Consider the following 20,888-nt stretch of genomic DNA (forward strand, 5'->3'; position numbering starts at 1 on the left):
AAGATTCTTTTAGATAGTGATATTTAACCCCGCCTAATCTATCATATATATTTCATAAAAAATCTTTTAAAACCCATTTAATATCGAAAATAGCTCTGTAAGCTTAATTAGATTTTTATTTACACCCCTTTCCCTCAATTTAAATTTGAAACTTATTTTTTCTTCAAATTTATCTTGACATTTGATTATCTACTCTATAGCTTAAGTAATATATTTTTATCAAACAAACGTGTAAACAAAACAAAAGTTTTCGATGAATATGAAAACGTTGAGTCAAGATTTATGTAAAAAATTAAAGGTTTTGAAGATTAAAACAATAATATTAAAATAAAAATATATACATATTTAAAAGTGTGGGACACGGATAAATTAGACATTCCTAGAAATCACTTCCCTGACTTTATTTTTATCAGCAAAAGAGCAGATTAAGATAAAATTGAAAATTGAAGTATCATGGGCTATTGAACTTGTGAGACCCATTTCATGTTGCAGCCACTTTAAGCAGATTACATGTACCAAACTGAAGCCTATAAATATTAAGTGCATGACCAACCATATATATTACAAAGGTATAACCTTACTGAGAGCTTTATCCATCCTTCATTATACATCAAATTATGAATAGCACAAGATAAATCATTTTCAATTGAAACATATTAGACAGTTTCAAAGAAACACATAAATACAAAATCTCAAATCTTAACTCTACATCACATTACATCTGGAAGCGAAACCACCCTTGTCTATGGCTTCAGGATTTGAACTCTGCACATTGTCTAAAGCTGCTTCAAGCTCAGTAGCGTTAGACTTTTGTTGCTGGTCTTCTCCAGCTTCGTTGAAGCCCCTAGTTGTGTTATTATGCTCAGAAAATGGCTAACAAAAAAATAATGAAGGGAAACAAGTTATCACTAAAACTAAAAAGAGGAAATAAGTAACAGCTTATTGGTAAGAAATCTATATACCTTCGACCTTTGACTTCTGAAAGGTATACTTTCCAAATTATGCAATCCATCCAACAACTGAAGCTCATCGAAGAGTCTAAAAGACTTCAAAAATTTGTGTCTCATCTCCACAGAATGAAAAGCGTTGACAAATTTCATCATCGATTTCTTATCTTTGAGCTCATGATACTGAATAGCGCAACTCTCTAGAAAGTCTTGTTCAATTTTGTTTAATACTTTGCTTCTCCTAATTGGATTAATATCTTTTTCGGCTTTCTGTTTCCAGGAATGGATGTATTGAAGACCAATGTCAAAAAGTTTTCCTTTTGAGCAAGCAGTTAGACATTTTGAGTAAAAATTTCCCTTGGCATAAACATGTGCTGCAAGCTCATACTGTCCAGCCAAACAAAAACATTCTCCAGCTTTTTCCAGACCACTTTCCCCAATTTTTTTAAAATAAATATTTCCTGCAGGAATAATAAATTAAAATATGAAACTCAAATTCACTAGCCTCAAAGTGGTGCAAAATGCAAATTAAACCTCCAACAACTACAACGATGCAAGTTCTTCGGAAAAAATGTGAGGGATGAAAGCAAAAACATATTGATGCAAAAATACATGGAACTAATTGAAATTATCAATCAAGTTGATTTTCAATGCTCTTCTTGACACATTTGAGACTATCCATAAAGACAACTTCTAAGCTCATTTCTCAAACTTCTTCTCTCAAAGAGCTCTGTGTTTCCTCATGCAACCTCATCACTTCAATCCCCAGAAAACAATTTGAGTCTCCTAAATTGCACCCGAATCTCAGCAATAACTTGTTCTAATTCTACATATTGATCATTTTGAACTAAAAGAAAACTTTTTGGTGGAATAGTTTCATTATGCATAATATCTTCACTCTCAATACTTACAGATGATTAGAAGTTTATACTGATAACCAATTTGTCTCTTATCCTCAATAGTAACACTTAATTTCTAAGTTTCACAGAAAAAAAAAGAAAAAAAAAAACTCTAATGAAACTAACCATAAAACTGCAGAGCACAGAGCGTAAAGACGACATGTTATATAGTTAATAATCGATTAACACTCAAAATTTACTGCATACCTGCTCTTTCATACTCCTTCAAATCAGAAAAACATCTAGCAGCAGAATCTAGGTCACCTATGCCTTCAAATATTACAGCAGCTTCTCTGAGGATCATATTAGCCTGTTCAGGGATCAAATTGGGCGTATGGTCCGCGGCAGCTTTAAGACCAGTAGCTTTAGACCTACCTTGCCAATAAGTATCGTTAGCTCTTTCAAAGCACAGAGTCGCCATCTCATAGTTATGCCTATAAAACAGCTGAAAAGAAAGAAAGGAGAATATAAAGTGAATTTTCCAGGAGAATAATGGCATCCAAAGATTCATCACACTCCTATTACAAAGAAATGCAGGCAACAACAGCACAACAATAGCAATAAAATTGATACCCGTAGTAGTGCAACAGCAGAACGCATTCAATACGCAAATAAGTTATTTTAGTTGTACGCATGACAACAAAAATTAGAAAGTTATGACAATGTTAATAATGTGATAGGAACCCACTCCTAAATTGATATGAATTGGCTGGACAATGGGCCTTTGATAGAAATTGGGCTAAGCAATGAGCCTTTTATGGGCTTAGGTGGAACTCTCCTTGGAAAACCGGCTTACCAAAGGAGGATGTCCAAGCCATTTATAACCCATATGCCCATCCCTTTCCCTTTCAATGTGCGATCCTAACATTCCACCACACTTTCGCAACCAACGTCCATGTCAACCTCTTTACCCCTTGGTTAACTTCACGGATCCCCTTACCTCAGGTCTATCTGCCCTTCTTCACGATAGCAGCCCTAACCCAAGGTTAACCTACCATGGATCACCTGCCATGCGTGCGCTGCCACGTAAGCATAGAATCATGCTCTGATACTAATTGATAGAAACCCACTCTAACAACTCAAACAATTGGGCTAGACAATGGGTCTTTCATGGGCTTGGTAGAACTTTCCTTGGAAAGCCAGTTTGCCAAGGGAGAGTGCCCAAGCCCTTGTAACCCACACATGGCCACCATTTTTTTTTCCAATGTGGGATCCTATCACACCACCATGCTTCCAAAACCGACGTCCACGTCGGCCTCTTTATCCCTTGGGTGGCTACACGGATCCCCTTTCCCTTAGGCCTCAATGCCCTTTGCCCGAGCCCAAGGTCAGCCTGCCACGTAGGCGATGTCCACGCAGGCACAAGATCATGCTCTCATACCATTTGATAGGAACCCACTCCCAAGTTGATAGGAATTGGGCTAGACAGTGGGCCTTTTGTAGGAATTGGGCCGATCAATGGGCCTTTTGTGGGCTTGGTAAAACTCTTCTTGGAAAACCGGCTTGCCAAGAGAGGGTGTCCAAGCCATTTATAACCCACATGCCCATCCCTTTCCCTTTCAATGTGGGATCCTAACATAACGATTATTACTATCATCAGACAGAAAAAAAATACACTAACCGTAATGCCTTGCGACTTCCACTCTTCTGAGCTGCTTGCAACTTGCATTGAATGTGCAAATGAATAATCCAATTGTTTGACTTGAACAAGTGACTTTTTTTCCCAATAATCAAAGATAGGTATAGAGAGCTCATCTATATCCTCGCAAATCCATAACCTTTGCCTTGTGCAAGTGATTGCTGCATATAGTTGTTTCAGTTCAGCACACATGACATTGTGTTTTGCCTCACAGACGCTTGGAATGGACCCTCCTGACATGGAATCAAGCAGATCTTGTTCTTTCATATATTCATATATCACCTTCCATTGACATTTCACTGGTGATGAGCCAAAAAAGTTGTACAGCAGTACATCCTACAACAGGGGATAACATAAATTATTAATGAAACAAAATATTAGAACAGTACTTAAGGATTACAGAAACTCTATGATTATTACTTTGATATTAACAAAAGTCTCTCGGTAAAAATTAATCACCTGAAATTCAAGTCCCTTGCTCTCTACTATTGTTAGAACAAGAGCTTGCTTTCCGGTATTGCTAGAAATTTTCTTCCGATCATAATCATTACGGACAAGTATTACCTGCTCTGCTCCAAAACCAGTTTGATTCCAGCCAACATTTACATTGTCACCAAATATTGTCACGATTGCATTTTCATTGTTCCCAGATGCAAGCAGAACTGGAGGTTCCCCAAGTGTAAGACTATCCTCAGGTTTTGAAACATCAATAGAGTGAGGGAAGAAATGGTATAAAATGTCAATGATGCTTTGAGCTAACTTCAGTAAGCCTGCATGTGTACAGAAGTTCTGGCTCAAATTGAAAATTTCCGAGTGTTGTTCTTTTTCTTTCCTTGGATCATGTCCATCGCTTCTTGATTCGTATACAAACTTCTTGTCGAAAAGAGATCGTATGTCTTGAAATCTGAAGTTTATTCCCTTAGCAACTGTTTGTGCTGTATCACCCGAAAATACAAAACCCTCTTTAACATTTCTGCAGATATATTTAAATAGCATGATATGACTCATGGCAAGATCCTGCACCTCATCGATGTAAACAAAATCCACTATGTCACCATTATACTTTCCAGCTTTAAGTCGACGATGAAGATCAATAACAAGGTCGGACAAATCAAATTCACAATTCTCCTTCTTCATTCTTTCATAGTTCTGAAATATATCATAAATTTTCTCTTTATCACGCTTGCTTAAAGAGGAAACCCTGCTTTCTGACGATTGAACATAATTCTGTCGACTAAGTTTACCATCATCAACCTCCATGGTTTGCAGGCCACCTTTTATATGACATATAATCTCATTGAAGACTCTAGAAGAATCTAGCTTCTTCGTTAGCTTCGAATCAAAATGTGGCCAGTAAAATGAGCTAAACATGTCACAATTAAGTTCCTTTGTCCTCAGAAAGTTTTGTAAGGCAACTGATCTAAAACCTTCACTTTGGCCATCAGAAAATTTTGTTACATCGTCAAACCTTTCGACGTATGAATTGCCCAATGTCGCGTCTAGCATCATCAAGAATTCACGAAATGTTAATACGAGAGGGTATGACATAGGTGAAACATCAACAAAAGAATCTGGTATATTCTTGAATTGTGCTGCATCATCAATGTTATTGATATCAATTAAACTGTTTTCTGCTGAAAACTTCTCACAGAAGTTGGAGCTGCACATGTAACAAGGCAGAAGTAAAACATCTTCCAAGTAGCAAATGGGAATCAAAAAGTAAATCACATTTACATAGCACTGTAGAAAATGCCGCTGCAAACCTAGAAATAACAATGACCATATAGTTCAGAAAACAAGGAAGCATCATAAATCAAAACCAAATGAATAGAAATATATAACAGCTATTAAGATATACTTCCATAAATATTTGGAACAAAAAAAACAACCGAGATTCAGAATGCTTTGGCAAGACGATCATCAATATTAAATGACGCGACTCCATTTCCATGCTTACATTGGAACAGAAAGCAATTCCATCACAGCAATGTCTTGAAATTGCATGGAAGAATCAAATTGTTAAAATTTGTTACTTTTCAATCACACTAAAGAGCACAAATGTCCTAAAATATGAAAATCAAATTTGGTCTACATATATGATAAGCTTTTGATTTCTCTTAACACTGACAGTGTGCAAAATTTCTAGTTTCACAAATAGAAATGAAAAAGAAAGTCTAGTGGAAAAAACAATCGTAATATGGAAAATCTAATTTAGGGAAGCTCAAGAAAAAAGTTCATTTCCTATATGAAAGCATTAAAAAAAAAACAAGAGGAAACTGTAACAGCCATTTCATGAAGAAGCCTCGTACCTTTTCAAATGAGAAATATGTTGCTTTACAGCAAAACACTCTTTAGAATTTCCTGTAACAAAAAGTTGGCGTAAGATAGCCCTCTTATTCTCTCCAATACCTTCTTCAACCTCAGATTTTTGGCCAATATGCTCTTGTGCTCTACTTCCAACTCCTTTGTATCCTTCCATTGGCATATGGTACAGCTTTTCTTTCTGCAATAATTTCAAGGTCAAGATTCTAGTTTTCCCAGTACCAGACCGACCAAGAACGAAGGTGCTTCGTGGAAAAAGGATTATCTCCATTTGCTCATCAGTTACTTCAAGCGGGAGATCCAATTCTCTACCATCACAGTCGGAAAGCAGGTGGTTCACCATTCCTAGTGATAAGGTGTAGAACTTCTTAAAACAACTTTCACCATCAAAAATAACACCATTTGAGTCACTTCCACTTTCATTGTTAGCAAGAGTGTTTTCCCGTATGATATCTGAAGAGGCTGCCCAAGTCTTCGGCACTTCCAAATTCCTATGAACAATCAAATAAGAAGAAAAAATCATATGGTTATCAGTCGATGTAAGGCAACAGTAAAAGTTCAGGAATTAAAGACATTGATCAAAATTAGAAAGAATTAACATACCCCTCAAGGCATTTTTCTTTGCAATGATTAATATATTTGTCGGTGTACTTGACAAACATATTATCAAGACATTTTACCAATATCTGGACATACTCTGAAGGCAATATATCCCACACCTTCAGAACTTGGATGTAGCTCGATTCCTTCACTATGTCAATTGTGCATACAATAAAGAGACCATTGATCTTAAATTTCTTAAAGATATGCAAAGAACTTCCACAAATTGAGTCTATGTTCTTTATCTTAGGTCTCCAGCCACTAGAAAGCTTCAAAAGGAGGTCGATAACAGACTTTCTCGCCTTGTATGACGTCAGTTTTTTAAAGGATTTCAAGAACTTATCACTAAAAATAACCTGAGGAAATAAGAGGAAAAGAAAATTATTGACAACTATCAGCAATAATCTCCGTATAAAGCAAAAACTCAGAGACCCGCGTCAGTATAAATTCACAATTATAATTGCTCAGTATAATTTGGTCTTTTTCCAGTGCTCAACCCAGTCAAAGAGAAATTAATGAATCTTTCTTAACTTGAAAAACTCCACCTACCCAATAAAATTGAAGAAACCTAAATCCTACTTAAATAAGAAAGCCAAAATAACTAGGATGAGTCAGGATCCAACTCATAAAAATACTAGAATCGATGCTAAATCCTTACAAAAAATATATCCCATGTCTGGATTATTATAACTCATAAATCTTCATACCTTCCACCTCTGATTTCTGATAAGTATACTTTCCACGTTAAGCAATTCATCCAATTCATCAGATTCGCTCTTGAACTCTAATATTGCTTTAGCCAAATCTTTATCTTCATCAGCATGAAAGAAACACTTACGATCCTTAGCATCAAGGACTAAGGTTTCCCAAACAGATTCACTTCTAGTTAAGGTTCTTTCATTCCCCAAAATCCAAAGACAATGCCTATAAATCATCGAAGGAATAGTAGTTATTAGCATACTCGCCATGAATGATCCAAAACCCATTTATGATAAAGTTTTTGCATAAGTTTTACCTCGCCCTTGTAACCGCAACATTAATCCTCTGTGGCTTGGACATGAACCCAATCGATCCGCCACTGTTTGATCTTACAGTGGATATGATTATAATGTCCTCCTCCCCACCCTGGAACCCATCAATTGACTTCACTTTTACACAAAATCCATCTCTGTTCTCATATTTACGTCCAAGTTTTTCTTGAATAGCAAATACTTGAGCATTATAGGGTGACACAATACCAATGCTGAGCTTCAGTTTTGAGCGAGCGCAAGCTGCACAGAAATATTACCAAGCCACCAAAAAGGAAATATAAGCACATGGAAAAAAGGAAACACCTAACATTAATGGGCTTTTTCCATTANATCGATCCGCCACTGTTCGATCTTACAGTGGATATTATTATAATGTCCTCCTCCCCACCCTGGAACCCATCAATTGACTTCACTTTTACACAAAATCCATCTCCGTTCTCATAATTACGTCCAAGTTTTTCTTGAATAGCAAATACTTGAGCATTATAGGGAGACACGATACCAATGCTGAGCTTCAGTTTTGAGCGAGCCCAAGCTGCATAGAAATATTACAGAGCCACCAAAAAGGAAATATAAGCACATGGAAAAAATGGAAACACCTAACATTAATGGGCTTTTTCCATTACACAAAACACTGACCCTTCCATGTTTCATAGAATAATTGAATAAGTCTCTTTGTACTACATCAAATATTTAGTTCTACCATTCTATTAATGATCAAACTTAGTGGTAAATATATACATAAACTATTGAAGCCTCTGTATGTGATTCTTCTCAGAGCTAGCAATTAAATCTGCCATCTAATAAAATCAAAATCGATCGAAAATAACCTAAATTAAACATCATGTTTTGTGTAAGAGGAGCTGAACAGCACATATCTTGTATCTCAAAGATCAATATAAAATGTTAAAAAATTAACAAGCCAAAAGGTCAAGCTGTTAGTGTAATTTAAAAAAAAAAAAAAAGAAAAAACCTTGAGATGGTAACAAGTGCGTGAGACTCAAGAAAACATACCTTTGTACAATTTCTGCAGTATTTTCAGCACTACAGATACCTCAACCATATTTCTACGGCTATGGCCAATATCATCGAACTCTTCTCTTCCACCAACTACATTAATGAATGAATAGGAACCAAACATTTTCCCTGGTAAATACTGTTTCTTGTAGACTTTTCTTTCAACATTTGGACCATCTAAGATTTGATTTTGATAGAAATAGGAATTTGCAAAGGAGCTAATTGATGGATGCATTCTGTATTGTGTATTGAGCAGGTGTTTTGGGTGTCCTAATGAGCTCAACCTTTCAAATAAACTTCTACCAAAACCAGCTTCGTCAGAAACCTAAAGAAAAAGCAAATCAACATACACGAACTCAAGTTAAAGAGAATGGGAAGAAGTGATATGGAAACCAAGCAGAGGAAGAGGGAAATGTAAAAAAAAAAAAAAAAAAAAACCATTTTAACACACATTGCTTTCGACTGTTGCTGGTAATTGTTGTTCGTCGCCGATTAGAACAGCATGCTTTATACCAGGGAGTTGCATAGGCATGATTGACTCACTTTCTTTCAACTGCGCCGCTTCATCAATAACCAGAAAGCTCAGCGGTTCCTTTACCATGTTGTGCAGCAAATGTGAACTAGAAGCAGTGCAAAAAATCAAAGAAGCCTTTTTGAAACAGAAATCCTTTAAGGATTTTTTGTTTACAGCTTTTGGTAGGCCAAGTTCATTAAGGGAAACCCAAAGAGTTTTCAAAGCAAAATGACATTTACTTCTGGTGCGCAACAAGGACTTTGTATCCACAATTGACTCAGACAAATCTTCAACTTCGACTACCAGTGAATGTGAAAAAAGCTCCTTCAGTTCTTCAGAAACCAAATTGCCTTGAAAAAGCAGAGTTTCAAAAGAATCAAGTAAACTAGTAAGGCCTAAAATGTTTTGGAAAATTTTTTCCGAAATGGGTATATGTGTGCAAAAGGTTCTAATGCAATTTTTAAGTGAAGATGCAATATCACTAAATCTGTCTCTCACAAATCGAAGAAATGACTTGCACTCCCTCTTGCTGCCTTCAGTTTTATTCTTGCCTTTTTTCCCTTTGATTTCATTTTCATTACTGTTAATTCTCTCCATCAATTCATTTTCCAGAAAAGTTTGATACTGAGAAACACAATCTTCTAAAAATTCTCTCATGGAAGTGAAACAACGTCTCCAACCTGTTACCAGTCCCAAGCAATCGACAAGCCTTTCAATACGGTAGTCCAAGTATATCTCTTCAAGTTCTGCACCAACCTTAAGTCTCTCATTATTCCCACATAAGAGCATATCTCCCAAAGGACGAAACAGAGTTGCTCTTCCAGCATCTCCTTCAGATGATTCTTTCACCAACTTCACCACACGCGATGCCACTTCTGTAATTGCAACATTTGTTGGAGCACAAACAAGGGTTCTGCATTTCAGTCTTAAGAGAGTAAAGAGCAGCATACTAACAGTTCTAGTTTTTCCCGTGCCTGGGGGTCCCCATATAAGCTCAATGCTGGCCTTGTGGTCACAATTGATCCTACGAAGACAAGCAAACACAGCCTTTGATTGAGAATCATTCAAGGTAGATGATAAATTAGAACCAAATTTCTCAGCATAGACGCCTCCATTGTGTTGAGAACATAGTTCACAATTTTCCTCAACCTGTCATTTCATTTGAAATGTAATGGTTAACACCATGGTATAAAATCTACAAAAATGAAAAAATATATGAATTTTATATATCTTCAAGAACTTACCATTGTTCCACTACATAAAACTTTGTTGATAATCTTTGAATTCTGAGACATATGCAATGAGCTCCATATTCTTTTGTTTGGAGTTATATTCGTCAAGAAAATTATAAACAATGATTTACTCTTCTGATCATCTACTTCAATGTCCTTCGAGGCTTTGATTTTAAAAGAAATGGTAGTACCACTGTCATTCTCATTCGCTGATATTTTTGTGACGGATACAAAAGTCCACATCCTTCCGACCACTTGCAAATCAGAAGCAGTTTGAGGCTTGGCATCTGCTAGAACTAAAATATCCCCCGGCAATGTTTTGTAAGGCTCCTTTCCGCGGTTCCTGCTGTTCTGCCAGTGATCAATCTCAAGTTCATACAACTTTTTTCCATGAGGCTTGGATTTCTTTATAGAAACCAGTTTAGCAAAAGGTGATCTTGAGATAATCTCCATGCCTGAATGCAGTTGAGCTCGCGTTTCTTCCAGTAGAGGGAAATCATATGACCGAAAATACTGGTTCCTAGAATGAAACGAACTTGGAATTTTTTTCACCTAAAAGGAATAAAATATCAGAAATAATTCAAAACAGAATTTGAAAATATACTATTTGGCAGTCAGTATGAATTTGATTCAGGCATTTAACACAAAGTGGATTAAACATTTTTTATTTTTCTTGGATTCTTTTTCTTATAACCAGAAAATGGCATCAAACATTTCATATATCTAATGTAAATTACATTAATGAATAAGAAAATCACATAACTAAGAACACAAACAACTAGTTTCTTAATGTGAGTGATGCTTCAACAAAGACTTAAAATGGGCTTGGGCGGGTAAAAGACCATTCATTATTTTGAAATTGTAAATATTCAAAAAAAAAAAAAAACTGTAAATTGTAAACGAAGAAGAAGAAGAAGAGGAAAACTTACATTGTCCTTGAAAAGATTTTGATTAAGAATGTCATCAAGAGACCAAGAAAGAAGAATATCAGTGAAGCCATAGTCACTGAAACCTGGTGTTCTCTTGCTACAACTTCTACTTTCCATCGATCACGGAGCTCTAACTCTCTGTACTATGAAATAACAATTTGATCAGAGTGTTAAAAATAATATCTCTGTTTGTTAGAAATAGAAAAAAATGAAGCCATTGCTTGTTTAGTAAGCAACTGAATCCTTGCAATGAAGGAAACAAAGGAATCTCTGTAAACATAAAAGCATCGAAAGCAAGAGCTCAGTCACCTTTCTTTCTTTCTTTCTTTCTTTCTTTCTTTCAAACGACAAACAAAATCCTTGGAAAACTTTGTAAAGGCGAAGTTGCTTTACCAAAAGTCTTGGTCTTCTAATTTTCTTATTTCTTTCTTTTTTTCATTTTTATTTTATTTATTTCAATAAGATACAAAACAATATTACATTTGAATTTATCAAACTATTATTACAAGGCCAAGTTGATAAACTAAAAGTCTTGGTCTTCTGATTTTTTATTTTTTATTTTTGATACAAAAATATTTCTTTTCTACTCTAATTTCTGTTCTAAAAAAATATTATTTCCTAATAGTTTAAGCTTTTGAGTTAAATAATTGTTTAGTAATTCATTAACAATAATTTGGAATATCAAATTTGGATTAAAAAGTTTCTAAAAATCATATTATTTATGCATATAATTACAATTTTGACAGTAGTAAATCAAGTATTTCAGTAAGTTACAAGATTGTGAAAATAGGAGAAAAAGATATTACTTATCATCTAAAAAACGAAAAAATTTATAACTTGTAAACGAAGCTTAATGATGTGTTATTGTGTTATTGAAAGACAAAGGGCTGTTCACATGCTTTTGTTAAATTAAAGTAAAAACAAATTAAACTTTCGACATAAATAAAAAAAATAAAAAGTAATTTACCAACAATAAAAATAAATAAATATAAGTCTAATTATTACATAATATTATAATAGTATTAACAGTACTAAAAGGACATCTAAAATATTTTTAGTTTTATGTAGATAATCTCTTAAATAAAAAATAAGAACTGGGCTTTGAAAAAGAGAGTGACAAACTACATGTACATCTTGAAATATATTAAAAAGTGGGTAGCCACTTTTTAATTTGAAATTTTTTTTTTTTTTTTAATTAATAAGAGAGGGAAATTGAACAACTTATAGAAGAAGGGGAAGTTGATAAAGACACTCAACTTAAGCCTTAAGGCTGTCCGCTGTATCAAATTAAAAAGTTCAAGATGTACATGTAGTTTGTCACTCTCTTTTTAAAAGCCCAAACTAAATAATGAAACTCAGAGAAGGTTTTCAATTCTGAACCTGTTTTAAACATAAAAACGACAAAAAAAAAAATATCTGTAAAGAATATAATAATTAAAGAATTTCTTTTCTTTTTCTTTGTACGGATTTAAGAACAGTTTAATATACCTTGTCTTTCAGAATACAAATATAGTTCCCACGAAAGAAACCATTCTTCTAGACGCTTCATTTATAAGTTCTTTTTTTTTCCCAAAAAAAAAAAAAAAATTCTTATTCCTACAAAATTCTACGATTACCCTTTATCAAGGAGTACTATAAGAACACTAATTTAAAAAACTAAAAAAACTCAAGTTGCATTTTTATCACTCAAATAATCCTTTATAAAACCTGTTTTGAATAAAGGATCATATGTCGTTTAAAAAGCGTCAAAAAACGATCATTTACTGATACAAAATTGTCATTTGATTGATAAGAGTGTTTATTTATTGATACAAATATAATACATATCTTTATTTTTTTTTTCGAGTTTAAAATAAAAGTATCATCATTTGAATGATGATGTAGGAGATGAAACTATATTCTTGTACAAGTTGAAAGCCCGAGCGTTGTACAGGTTGTTTATGATATTGGTCTTGGCACCACGTTTATTTGATTAATTTGATGTTTCAATTGATAGATATCAACTATTGAGGTACATACATTGTATAGATCTATCAAATTAAAGATTTTAATTATATACAGTTTTACATTATGATTTTATTGTGTGGTCTCGTTTTTTAGCGTAAAAATGTCTAATATTTTAAAATGATGTCACTTCATACATTGTTTTAAATAACTTGTCATTTCTTTTAAGTGTGGTTTGACCACAATTGGAATGGTCTATAGTTATCTAAATCCATAGTGTAATATATAAAATTAAAACATCATCTGTCTGGTTTTCAAATATTCAAACCATTCATCAATTGAATTTTTATTGAGCATGCTATGCCCCATTTATTACTGATTGTTTAATGAGAATCGAGAAATAGAAGAAACCAAAATATGTGTAATGATAAAATCAATAGTTTGACAACAGACTTACAATTATCCAAATTCATTGTATAATATATGAAATTAAAGCTCTATCTGTCTAGTTTCCAAATATTCAAACATCTCATCAATTGAATTTTTATTGAGCAAATTATGACCCATTTACTACTGACTATTTAGTGGGAACTAAGAAACTGGGGAAATCAAAATGTGTGCAATGACAAAATAAATTATTCGACAAGTGGTCTACAATTATCCAAATTCAGCGTATAATATATCAAATTAAAGCCCTGTCTGTCTAGTTTTCAAATGGCCGATTTACTACTGACTGTTTATTGGAAACTGAGAAACTGGGGAAACTAAAATATGTGTGATGATAAAATGAATGGTTTGACAATGGGTTTACAATTATCCAAATTCAACATATAATATATCAAATTAAATCTCTCTCTGTCTAGTTTCCAAAGATTCAAACCGTTCATCAATTAGATTTTTATTGAGCAAGTTATGACCAATTTACTACTGACTATTTAGTGAAAAACAAGAAACAGGAGAAACCGAAATATGTGTGATGATAAAATAAATAGTTTGGATGTGGGTTTACAGTTATCCAAATTTAAAATATAATATATCAAATCAAATCATGTCTATCTAGTTTCCAAAGATTCAAACCGTTCGTCAATTGGATTTTTATTGAACAAATTATGGTCAATTTACTACTGACTATTAAGTGGAAACAAGGAAACAGGGGAAATCGAAATGTGTGTGATGATAAAATGAATGGTTTAGCTATGAGTCTACAGTTATTCAAATTTAGCGTATAATATATCAAATTAAAGTCATATCTGTCTAGTTTCCAAACAAATGGTTCGTCAATTGGATTTTTATTGAGTAAGTTATGGTCAATTCACTACTGACTTTTCAGAGGAAACCAAAAAACATGGGAAACCGAATTGTGTGTGATTATAAAATGAATGGTTTGTCAGTGAGCCTATAGTTATCCAAATTCAGCATACAATACATCACATTAAATCTCTATCTCTCTAGATTCCAAATATTCAAGCTGTTCATCAATTGGATTTTTATTGAGCAAGTTATAGCAAATTTACTACTGACTATTCAATGGAAACCGAGAAACGAGGGAAACTGAAATGTGTGTGATGATAAAATGAATAGTTTGGAAGTAGATCTAGAATTATCAAAATTAAGCGTATAATATATCAAATTAAAATAGTGTTTGTCTAGTTTCCAAATATTCAAACCATTTGTCAATTGGATTTTTATTGAGAAAGTTATGCTAGATTTACTACTAAATGTTCAATGGAAACCGAGAAATAGGGGAAACCGAAATGTGTGTGATGAAAAAAATGAATGGTTCGGTAGTGGATCTACCGTTATCCAAATTCAGCATACAATATATCAAATTAAAACCTATCTGTCTAGTTTTCAAAGATTCAAACAGCTCGTCAATTAGATTTTTATTGAGCACGTTATGACTAATTTACTACTGATTATTTAGTGGAAACCGAGAAACTAGGGAAACCAAAATGTGTGTGATGATAAAATGAATGGTTCATCAGTGGGTCTAAAATTATCCAAATTCAGTGTATAATATATCAAATCAAAGATTTATCTATCTAGTTCCTAAAACTTCAAACCGCTCATCAATTGGATTTTTATTGAGCAAGTCATAGCTAATTTACTACTGACTATTATAATTCTATAATACAATGAATAATGGTTCGACATCTGGTCTCTTGTAATTCTATAGTACAATCTTCCTTTGATATGTTTATTGATCGTATTTTGTTCGACAACTTGCTTGCAGCAATTATGATAAACAACATGAAATAAACTTTTCATATAGTATTAACTAAAAAGGACATTACAATATTACAATTATTAATGGATAATGTAATAATGTTCGGCAAATGGTCTACTGTAATTGTATTATACAATCTAAATAGCTTTGCATCTCGACTCTTACAATTAAACAAAATGGTTCAGCAAGTGACTACAATTATAGACTACAATCGTCAACAACATTATGATAAAAATGGTTTGGCATAGGCATCAGCAAATAGCAGCAAAACCATTGATAATAATTGTTCGCCACATAGATATTTTCAGTACAACAATTGACAAATAAATTGTTCAGAATGGTTTGCCTATGTCTTCTTATAACTTGTTATAATTGAATTACAAAATTACTGATTCGGAAAATTGATCTAACAATTCTATAGGAAGATGTACGATTCACCATCTAACTAAAACAATGAAATAGTCAAAACCATACAATAACTTACATAACTTTTTAAAAAGAACTATATAGCAAACATGATAAACAATTGAACACGAATATAACAATACAAGAGCAAATAAATTCCAACCAATTAAAGAAGCGTAGTCAAATGAATACATTACCTTCAATAGCACGTAATTTCCAACTATGACAACAAATATTATGTTCTAACCAAAGTATATAACTACATGAAATCAAAATAAAAAGTTTAACAATAAACTAGAAAACCAAAAGAAAACAATCACAAATAAGAATTAAAAATTGACTACCTCTCTTTCTTCAGATAAATCATGTAAAAAGTTGTTAATAGATCGACACACACACACACACACATATATATAGGATTCAAAATAATGAATATTGTAACTGATACAATGTATCTTTTCACATTTACGAAAATCAATAATACATCTTATCAATCCATTAATGTTCACATCTATTCATGCATCTATACCCTTTCACAAATAATATAAATGCGCCCCTTCACATTCAATTAGATAAAATCAACAAATCAAACTAAATTCATCAAAAACAATGAAACATAAGACAATAAATATGAATGTGAAGTGTTTATATTTATCCAACATTTAGGTTGTGTTTGGTTAGGGTCATGGGCATATAACTTTTGTTATCTATCTTTGATTCTGAACATTCCTTTCTTTGGTTTGACAGTAATATAAGATTTTGGGAATGTTTCATTCTCAATAGTGAATATTGTTGATCATTTAGGGGGTTATCAAATTACCTAGTCTAGGGGTGTTAATCTTCTTTTGCCGGGGTTATCTTTTTTTTACCAAATTTGCCCTTAAATAAAAGCCATTTTGGACTAAATTGCCCTTAAATGTCTACCAACTAATAATTACCCAGACTCCCTATATTTGAGAATTTAGCTAAAACACCACAGCCACAAAAAGTTTAAAAGTTAACAAAATATCTCCAACCACTAAAGACCATAATCGGCCACTAGCAATAGTCACCAGATCAATGCACAACTGATGAGATCTACCCGACCGTGCGCTGATTTGGCTATTTCCAACCATATCAAAGGCCAAAAACGGCCAGAATAGATTTGGTTGTTTGTGATCGTTTACGACTAGATCCACGACGATCTGGCTGTTTTTGGCTTTCAATCTAGCTGGAAACAGCTAGATTGGCGTGGTCTGGTTATCGCCATGGATCTGGCCATTTCCGACCAGATCCAGGCGATCTAGCTATTTTTGGCCTTCTACTTGGCCAGAAACAGCCAAAACGACGCATAGCCTACCAAATCTTGCCGATCGTGCACCATTTTGGTGACTACCGCCAGTAACCTGTAGTGGTGCCCGGCAGTCAGCGGTGGTCTTAGGTGGCTAGGGGTATATTGTAAAATTTTAAACTTTGTTATTGGGTGTTTTAGCTAAATTCTCAAATATAAGGGGTTACAAGAATTTATCTAAATAATAATAATAAAAAATTATTATTATTATTATTATAATGATATTAAAAATGAAGGGCAGTTCAGTAAAAGCTTCTATCGATAATATTTTATTTTTCCCAACCAAAAATCTTAATTATTTATACCCACTAATCTAACTAAACATATTGATATAACATTCCCCCATAATCTTCAAGGTAATATATCTCACTAGTAATCCTACCTTTTCAACAATAAAACATTCCCAGAACCAAACGCACCCTTAATGTGAAGGTGAAGTGTTTCTAGAAAACATTGAATGCATGCAGTGATACCAAATAGCGTAGACCAATAACATGTTGACACGTGCATCAATTATAGGTTAAACCAATAACATGCTGACACTTGCAGCAATTATAGAGTCATATGTGGCGTTCAAATAGCAAATGCTTCAGGATTATATAGATATATATATATATATTTGTAATGGATAGATTGTAGAATAGGTAGATTACAGAATAGTTTGAATTGTGTATTTATGTTTAAACAGCTTAGTTATCTGTTTTTGTTGTTGTCTTCCTTAGGAATATGAGTCTCTCATTCATCCTGATCTTTAGGTGTGAGTTCTTATTCTTGTTATACATCTGTACTATTTGTATGTTTCATTTCTAATGAGAAAGATTAATTCAATTCCACAAACATATCTCTTTTACGGTATCAAAGCAGTAATTTTTTATTTATTTATTTTTCCTCTACACTTGTCATTATGACAACCCCCAATTCCTCTCCTTCAACAATGACAAACCTATCCATTCACAACACCAATGAGACAAATAATACTTTAATCAGCATTAACGTTGTTGCTCAAGCCCCTCTCAAACTCATGGGTAGTAATTATGTCTCCTAGAAGCTTTAATTTAAAACTCTTTTCATTGGTTATGATCTTCTTGGGTTCATTGATGGCTCTAAACCATGTCCACCACAGACTCTAACTGCAAACGATGTCGCAACATCAAATCCTTCCTGCAATATTTGGATTTGGCAAGATCAACTAATCCTCAATGCACTCATCGACTCTCTCTCTCTCTCTCTCGTACAATTATCTCATTCATTGCTCATGCCAACATGTCTCGTGAAACATGGACTGCTTTTGCCAATACATATGCCAAACCATCTCGTGGTCATGTCAAAGAAGCCAAGAACCTTCTCAAAAATCCCACCAAAGGGATTATGAATGTCATTGAATATATTCACTCTATCAAAGCCCGTGCAAATGAACTGGCCATACTAGGAGCACCAATGGATGAAGAAGATCTTACAGAGGATTTTGGATAGACTAGGAGATGACTACAAAGAGCTTGTTCATGTTGTTCAAGCTCGTGACACCTCCATCACCTTTGATGAGCTCCATGAGAAACTTCTATCCTTTAAAGCATCTCTTCCAACCAACTCAACATTTGAGGTACATCTCCTAATCATTGCTAATCCAGCAAATAGTACAAATACCAACAACACTTATTAGTGGCTAGACAAGCCCAACAACAACAACTGGTGTCCAACCCACTCATCCCCTACAAGTAACACAGGCTAGCACTTGTGTCCAAACAACACTAGCCGATCTCCCATGGCCACCAATTAAAGTGCTCCACCTCACAACAATCGCCCTCCATCAAGGATTTTGTCAAATTTGTGGAGTTCAAAGTCACACAACCAAGCACTACCTAGCGTTTCAACTTGTACCAATCCAACCATATAATACAAGGGCTCCACCATCCAATACCTCGACAACACATTGGCAACCACAAGCTCATTATGCTGCAAACATCCTTTTCAACAATCCAACTTGGCTACTACATAATAGAACTTCTCACCATGTCACTATAGACTTGAGCAACCTATCTTTTCATGCACCTTATACTGGCTCCGATGATATTATGATTGGCGATGACACAAATATCTCCATCTCTCACACTGATTCTGCCTCTCTTCCAACACCTACCACTACCTTTACTTTGAATGATGTTCTTTGCATACCAAACATGCAAAAAAAAAAATAATTTCTACTTTTCAGTTTTGTACTACTAATAATGCATCTATTGAATTTTTACCGTCCCCTTTTCACATGAAGGATCTTCGCACGGGGACAATTCTTTTAAAGGGTAGCACTAAGGATAGAGTGTATGAGCGTTTGGCTACAAAATCTTTGTCTTCTCCAATTCTTGCCTTCTCTCATGTCAAAACTATATCATCAAATTGGCATCATCGTTTAGGACATCCAACTTTTCCTATTTTGAAACACATTATTTCTAGTTATCATTTGGATTCTTCTTCTCTTGTGACAGAAGAATTTTCATGTAATGCATGTCCTCGAAATAAAAGTCATAAGTTGTCCCTCTCCACTTCCTCTCTCATCTCTACACAACCTCTTGAAATAATCTTTTCTGATGTCTGGACTTCTCCTATTGTGTCACAAGAAGGGTTCAAATACTATGTCATGTTCGTTGACCCTTTTACAAGGTACATGTGGTTTTACCCACTAAAAAGAAAATATAAAGTTCAAGAAGTTTTCAAACATTACAAAGCTATTGTGGAAAAAAAATTTAAACACAAAATTATCACCCTTTATTTAGATAATGGGGGAGAATATATAGGTCTCAAAGATTATCTTTCTCTAAGTAGCATCTCTCACCTAACCACCCCACCACATACACCTGAACATAATGGCTACTCTAAAAGACTACACTGTCATATTGTTGAAACTGGCCTCACATTACTTTCTCATGCTTCTCTTCCAACTACTTTCAGGTCCTATGCCTTTGCCACTGTTGTCTACTTAATTAATAGGATGCCTACAACTATGCTTAATTTTTCATCTCCTTATGAATTAATTTTCCACAAAAGTCCTAATTACACTAAATTAAAGGTTAACGGGTGTTTGTGTTATCCTTGGCTTCATTTATACACATTTGAAAAACTGGATCCAAAGTCTAAACCATGTGTATTTCTTGGGTACTCTTTTTCTCAAAGTGCATATTTGTGTTTTGAGCCATCCACCTTGAAAACCTTTGTTTCTCATCATGTTCAGTTTGTACAATCAATTTTTCCTTACACCTCACTTCACAATAATCTCCCACATCCCACTTCCAATACCATTGATACATGGATTCCCCTTGTCCTTATTGTTTCCATTCCTACTCTATCACAGTCAGCTTCTAACACTCTACCTGCAGTACACCCTCAAGAAATGTCTTTGTTAATTGATACTTCACAATTACCCGACCCATTATCATAACATTTAGAAATTGAGCACCACTCAGTAGATAATTCTCCCCATCAACCTACTAAAACACAAAACCAAATCAACACCTAACACCACATGACTACCAGAGCTGAAACCAACATCACTAAACCAATAAAAAAACTCAACCTTCACACCACAAAATCTCTTAAAACAATCCCAAACCTACATCCATATTTCAAGCTCTTAAAGATCATAATTGGCGTCAAGTTATGTCTGAAGAGTATGATGCTCTTGTTCGAAATGGAACTTGGGAGCTAGCTCCACCAAATTGTATCACAAATTTAGTTGGTTGTAAATGGATTTATCATCTTAAAAGGCATTCTAATGGTTTCATTGACAGGTTTAAAGCTCACCTTGTGGATAAAGGCTTTCATCAAAGGTCGGGTGTGGATTACCATGAAAGTTTTAGTCAT

The 20,888-nt window shown here is 34.1% G+C and overlaps 1 protein-coding gene across 2 annotated transcripts; it reads right to left on the minus strand.

Moving 5' to 3' along the window:
* Positions 1–513: 513 nt before the first annotated feature.
* LOC116145713 lies at positions 514–11,426 on the minus strand. Of its 2 annotated transcripts, XM_031431161.1 has the most exons (14): positions 11,131–11,426; positions 10,214–10,753; positions 8,907–10,118; positions 8,453–8,780; positions 7,813–7,973; positions 7,423–7,517; positions 7,115–7,331; positions 6,411–6,763; positions 5,795–6,298; positions 3,945–5,145; positions 3,468–3,821; positions 2,054–2,291; positions 963–1,408; positions 514–873 (listed from the first exon to the last, which is right to left on the minus strand). In XM_031431161.1, the coding sequence occupies exons 1-14, from the start codon at positions 11,245–11,247 to the stop codon at positions 706–708; spliced, it is 5,934 nt and encodes a 1,977-aa protein (XP_031287021.1). In that variant the 5' UTR covers positions 11,248–11,426; the 3' UTR covers positions 514–705. The 2 variants fall into 2 exon arrangements, with proteins under 2 accessions (XP_031287021.1, XP_031287022.1); XM_031431162.1 differs by lacking the exon at positions 7,813–7,973 and having other exon boundaries at positions 7,423–7,678.
* Positions 11,427–20,888: the final 9,462 nt, after the last annotated feature.

This window comes from Pistacia vera, unplaced genomic scaffold, assembly GCF_008641045.1.
Source record: "Pistacia vera cultivar Batoury unplaced genomic scaffold, PisVer_v2 Contig465, whole genome shotgun sequence".
NCBI lineage: Eukaryota > Viridiplantae > Streptophyta > Magnoliopsida > Sapindales > Anacardiaceae > Pistacia > Pistacia vera.

What these genes read in the sequence shown, in the direction of transcription:
- LOC116145713 (XM_031431162.1), bottom strand. Translation starts at nt 11,247, where the DNA reads ATGGAAAGTAGAAGTTGTAGCAAGAGAACACCAGGTTTCAGTGACTAT. An exon ending in AAAATCTTTTCAAGGACAAT is followed by an intron (nt 10,754 to 11,130) that starts GTAAGTTTTCCT and finishes TATTCCTTTTAG; the next exon opens with GTGAAAAAAATTCCAAGTTC. An exon ending in TCAGAAGTCAAAGGTCGAAG is followed by an intron (nt 874 to 962) that starts GTATATAGATTT and finishes TTTTTTTGTTAG; the next exon opens with CCATTTTCTGAGCATAATAA.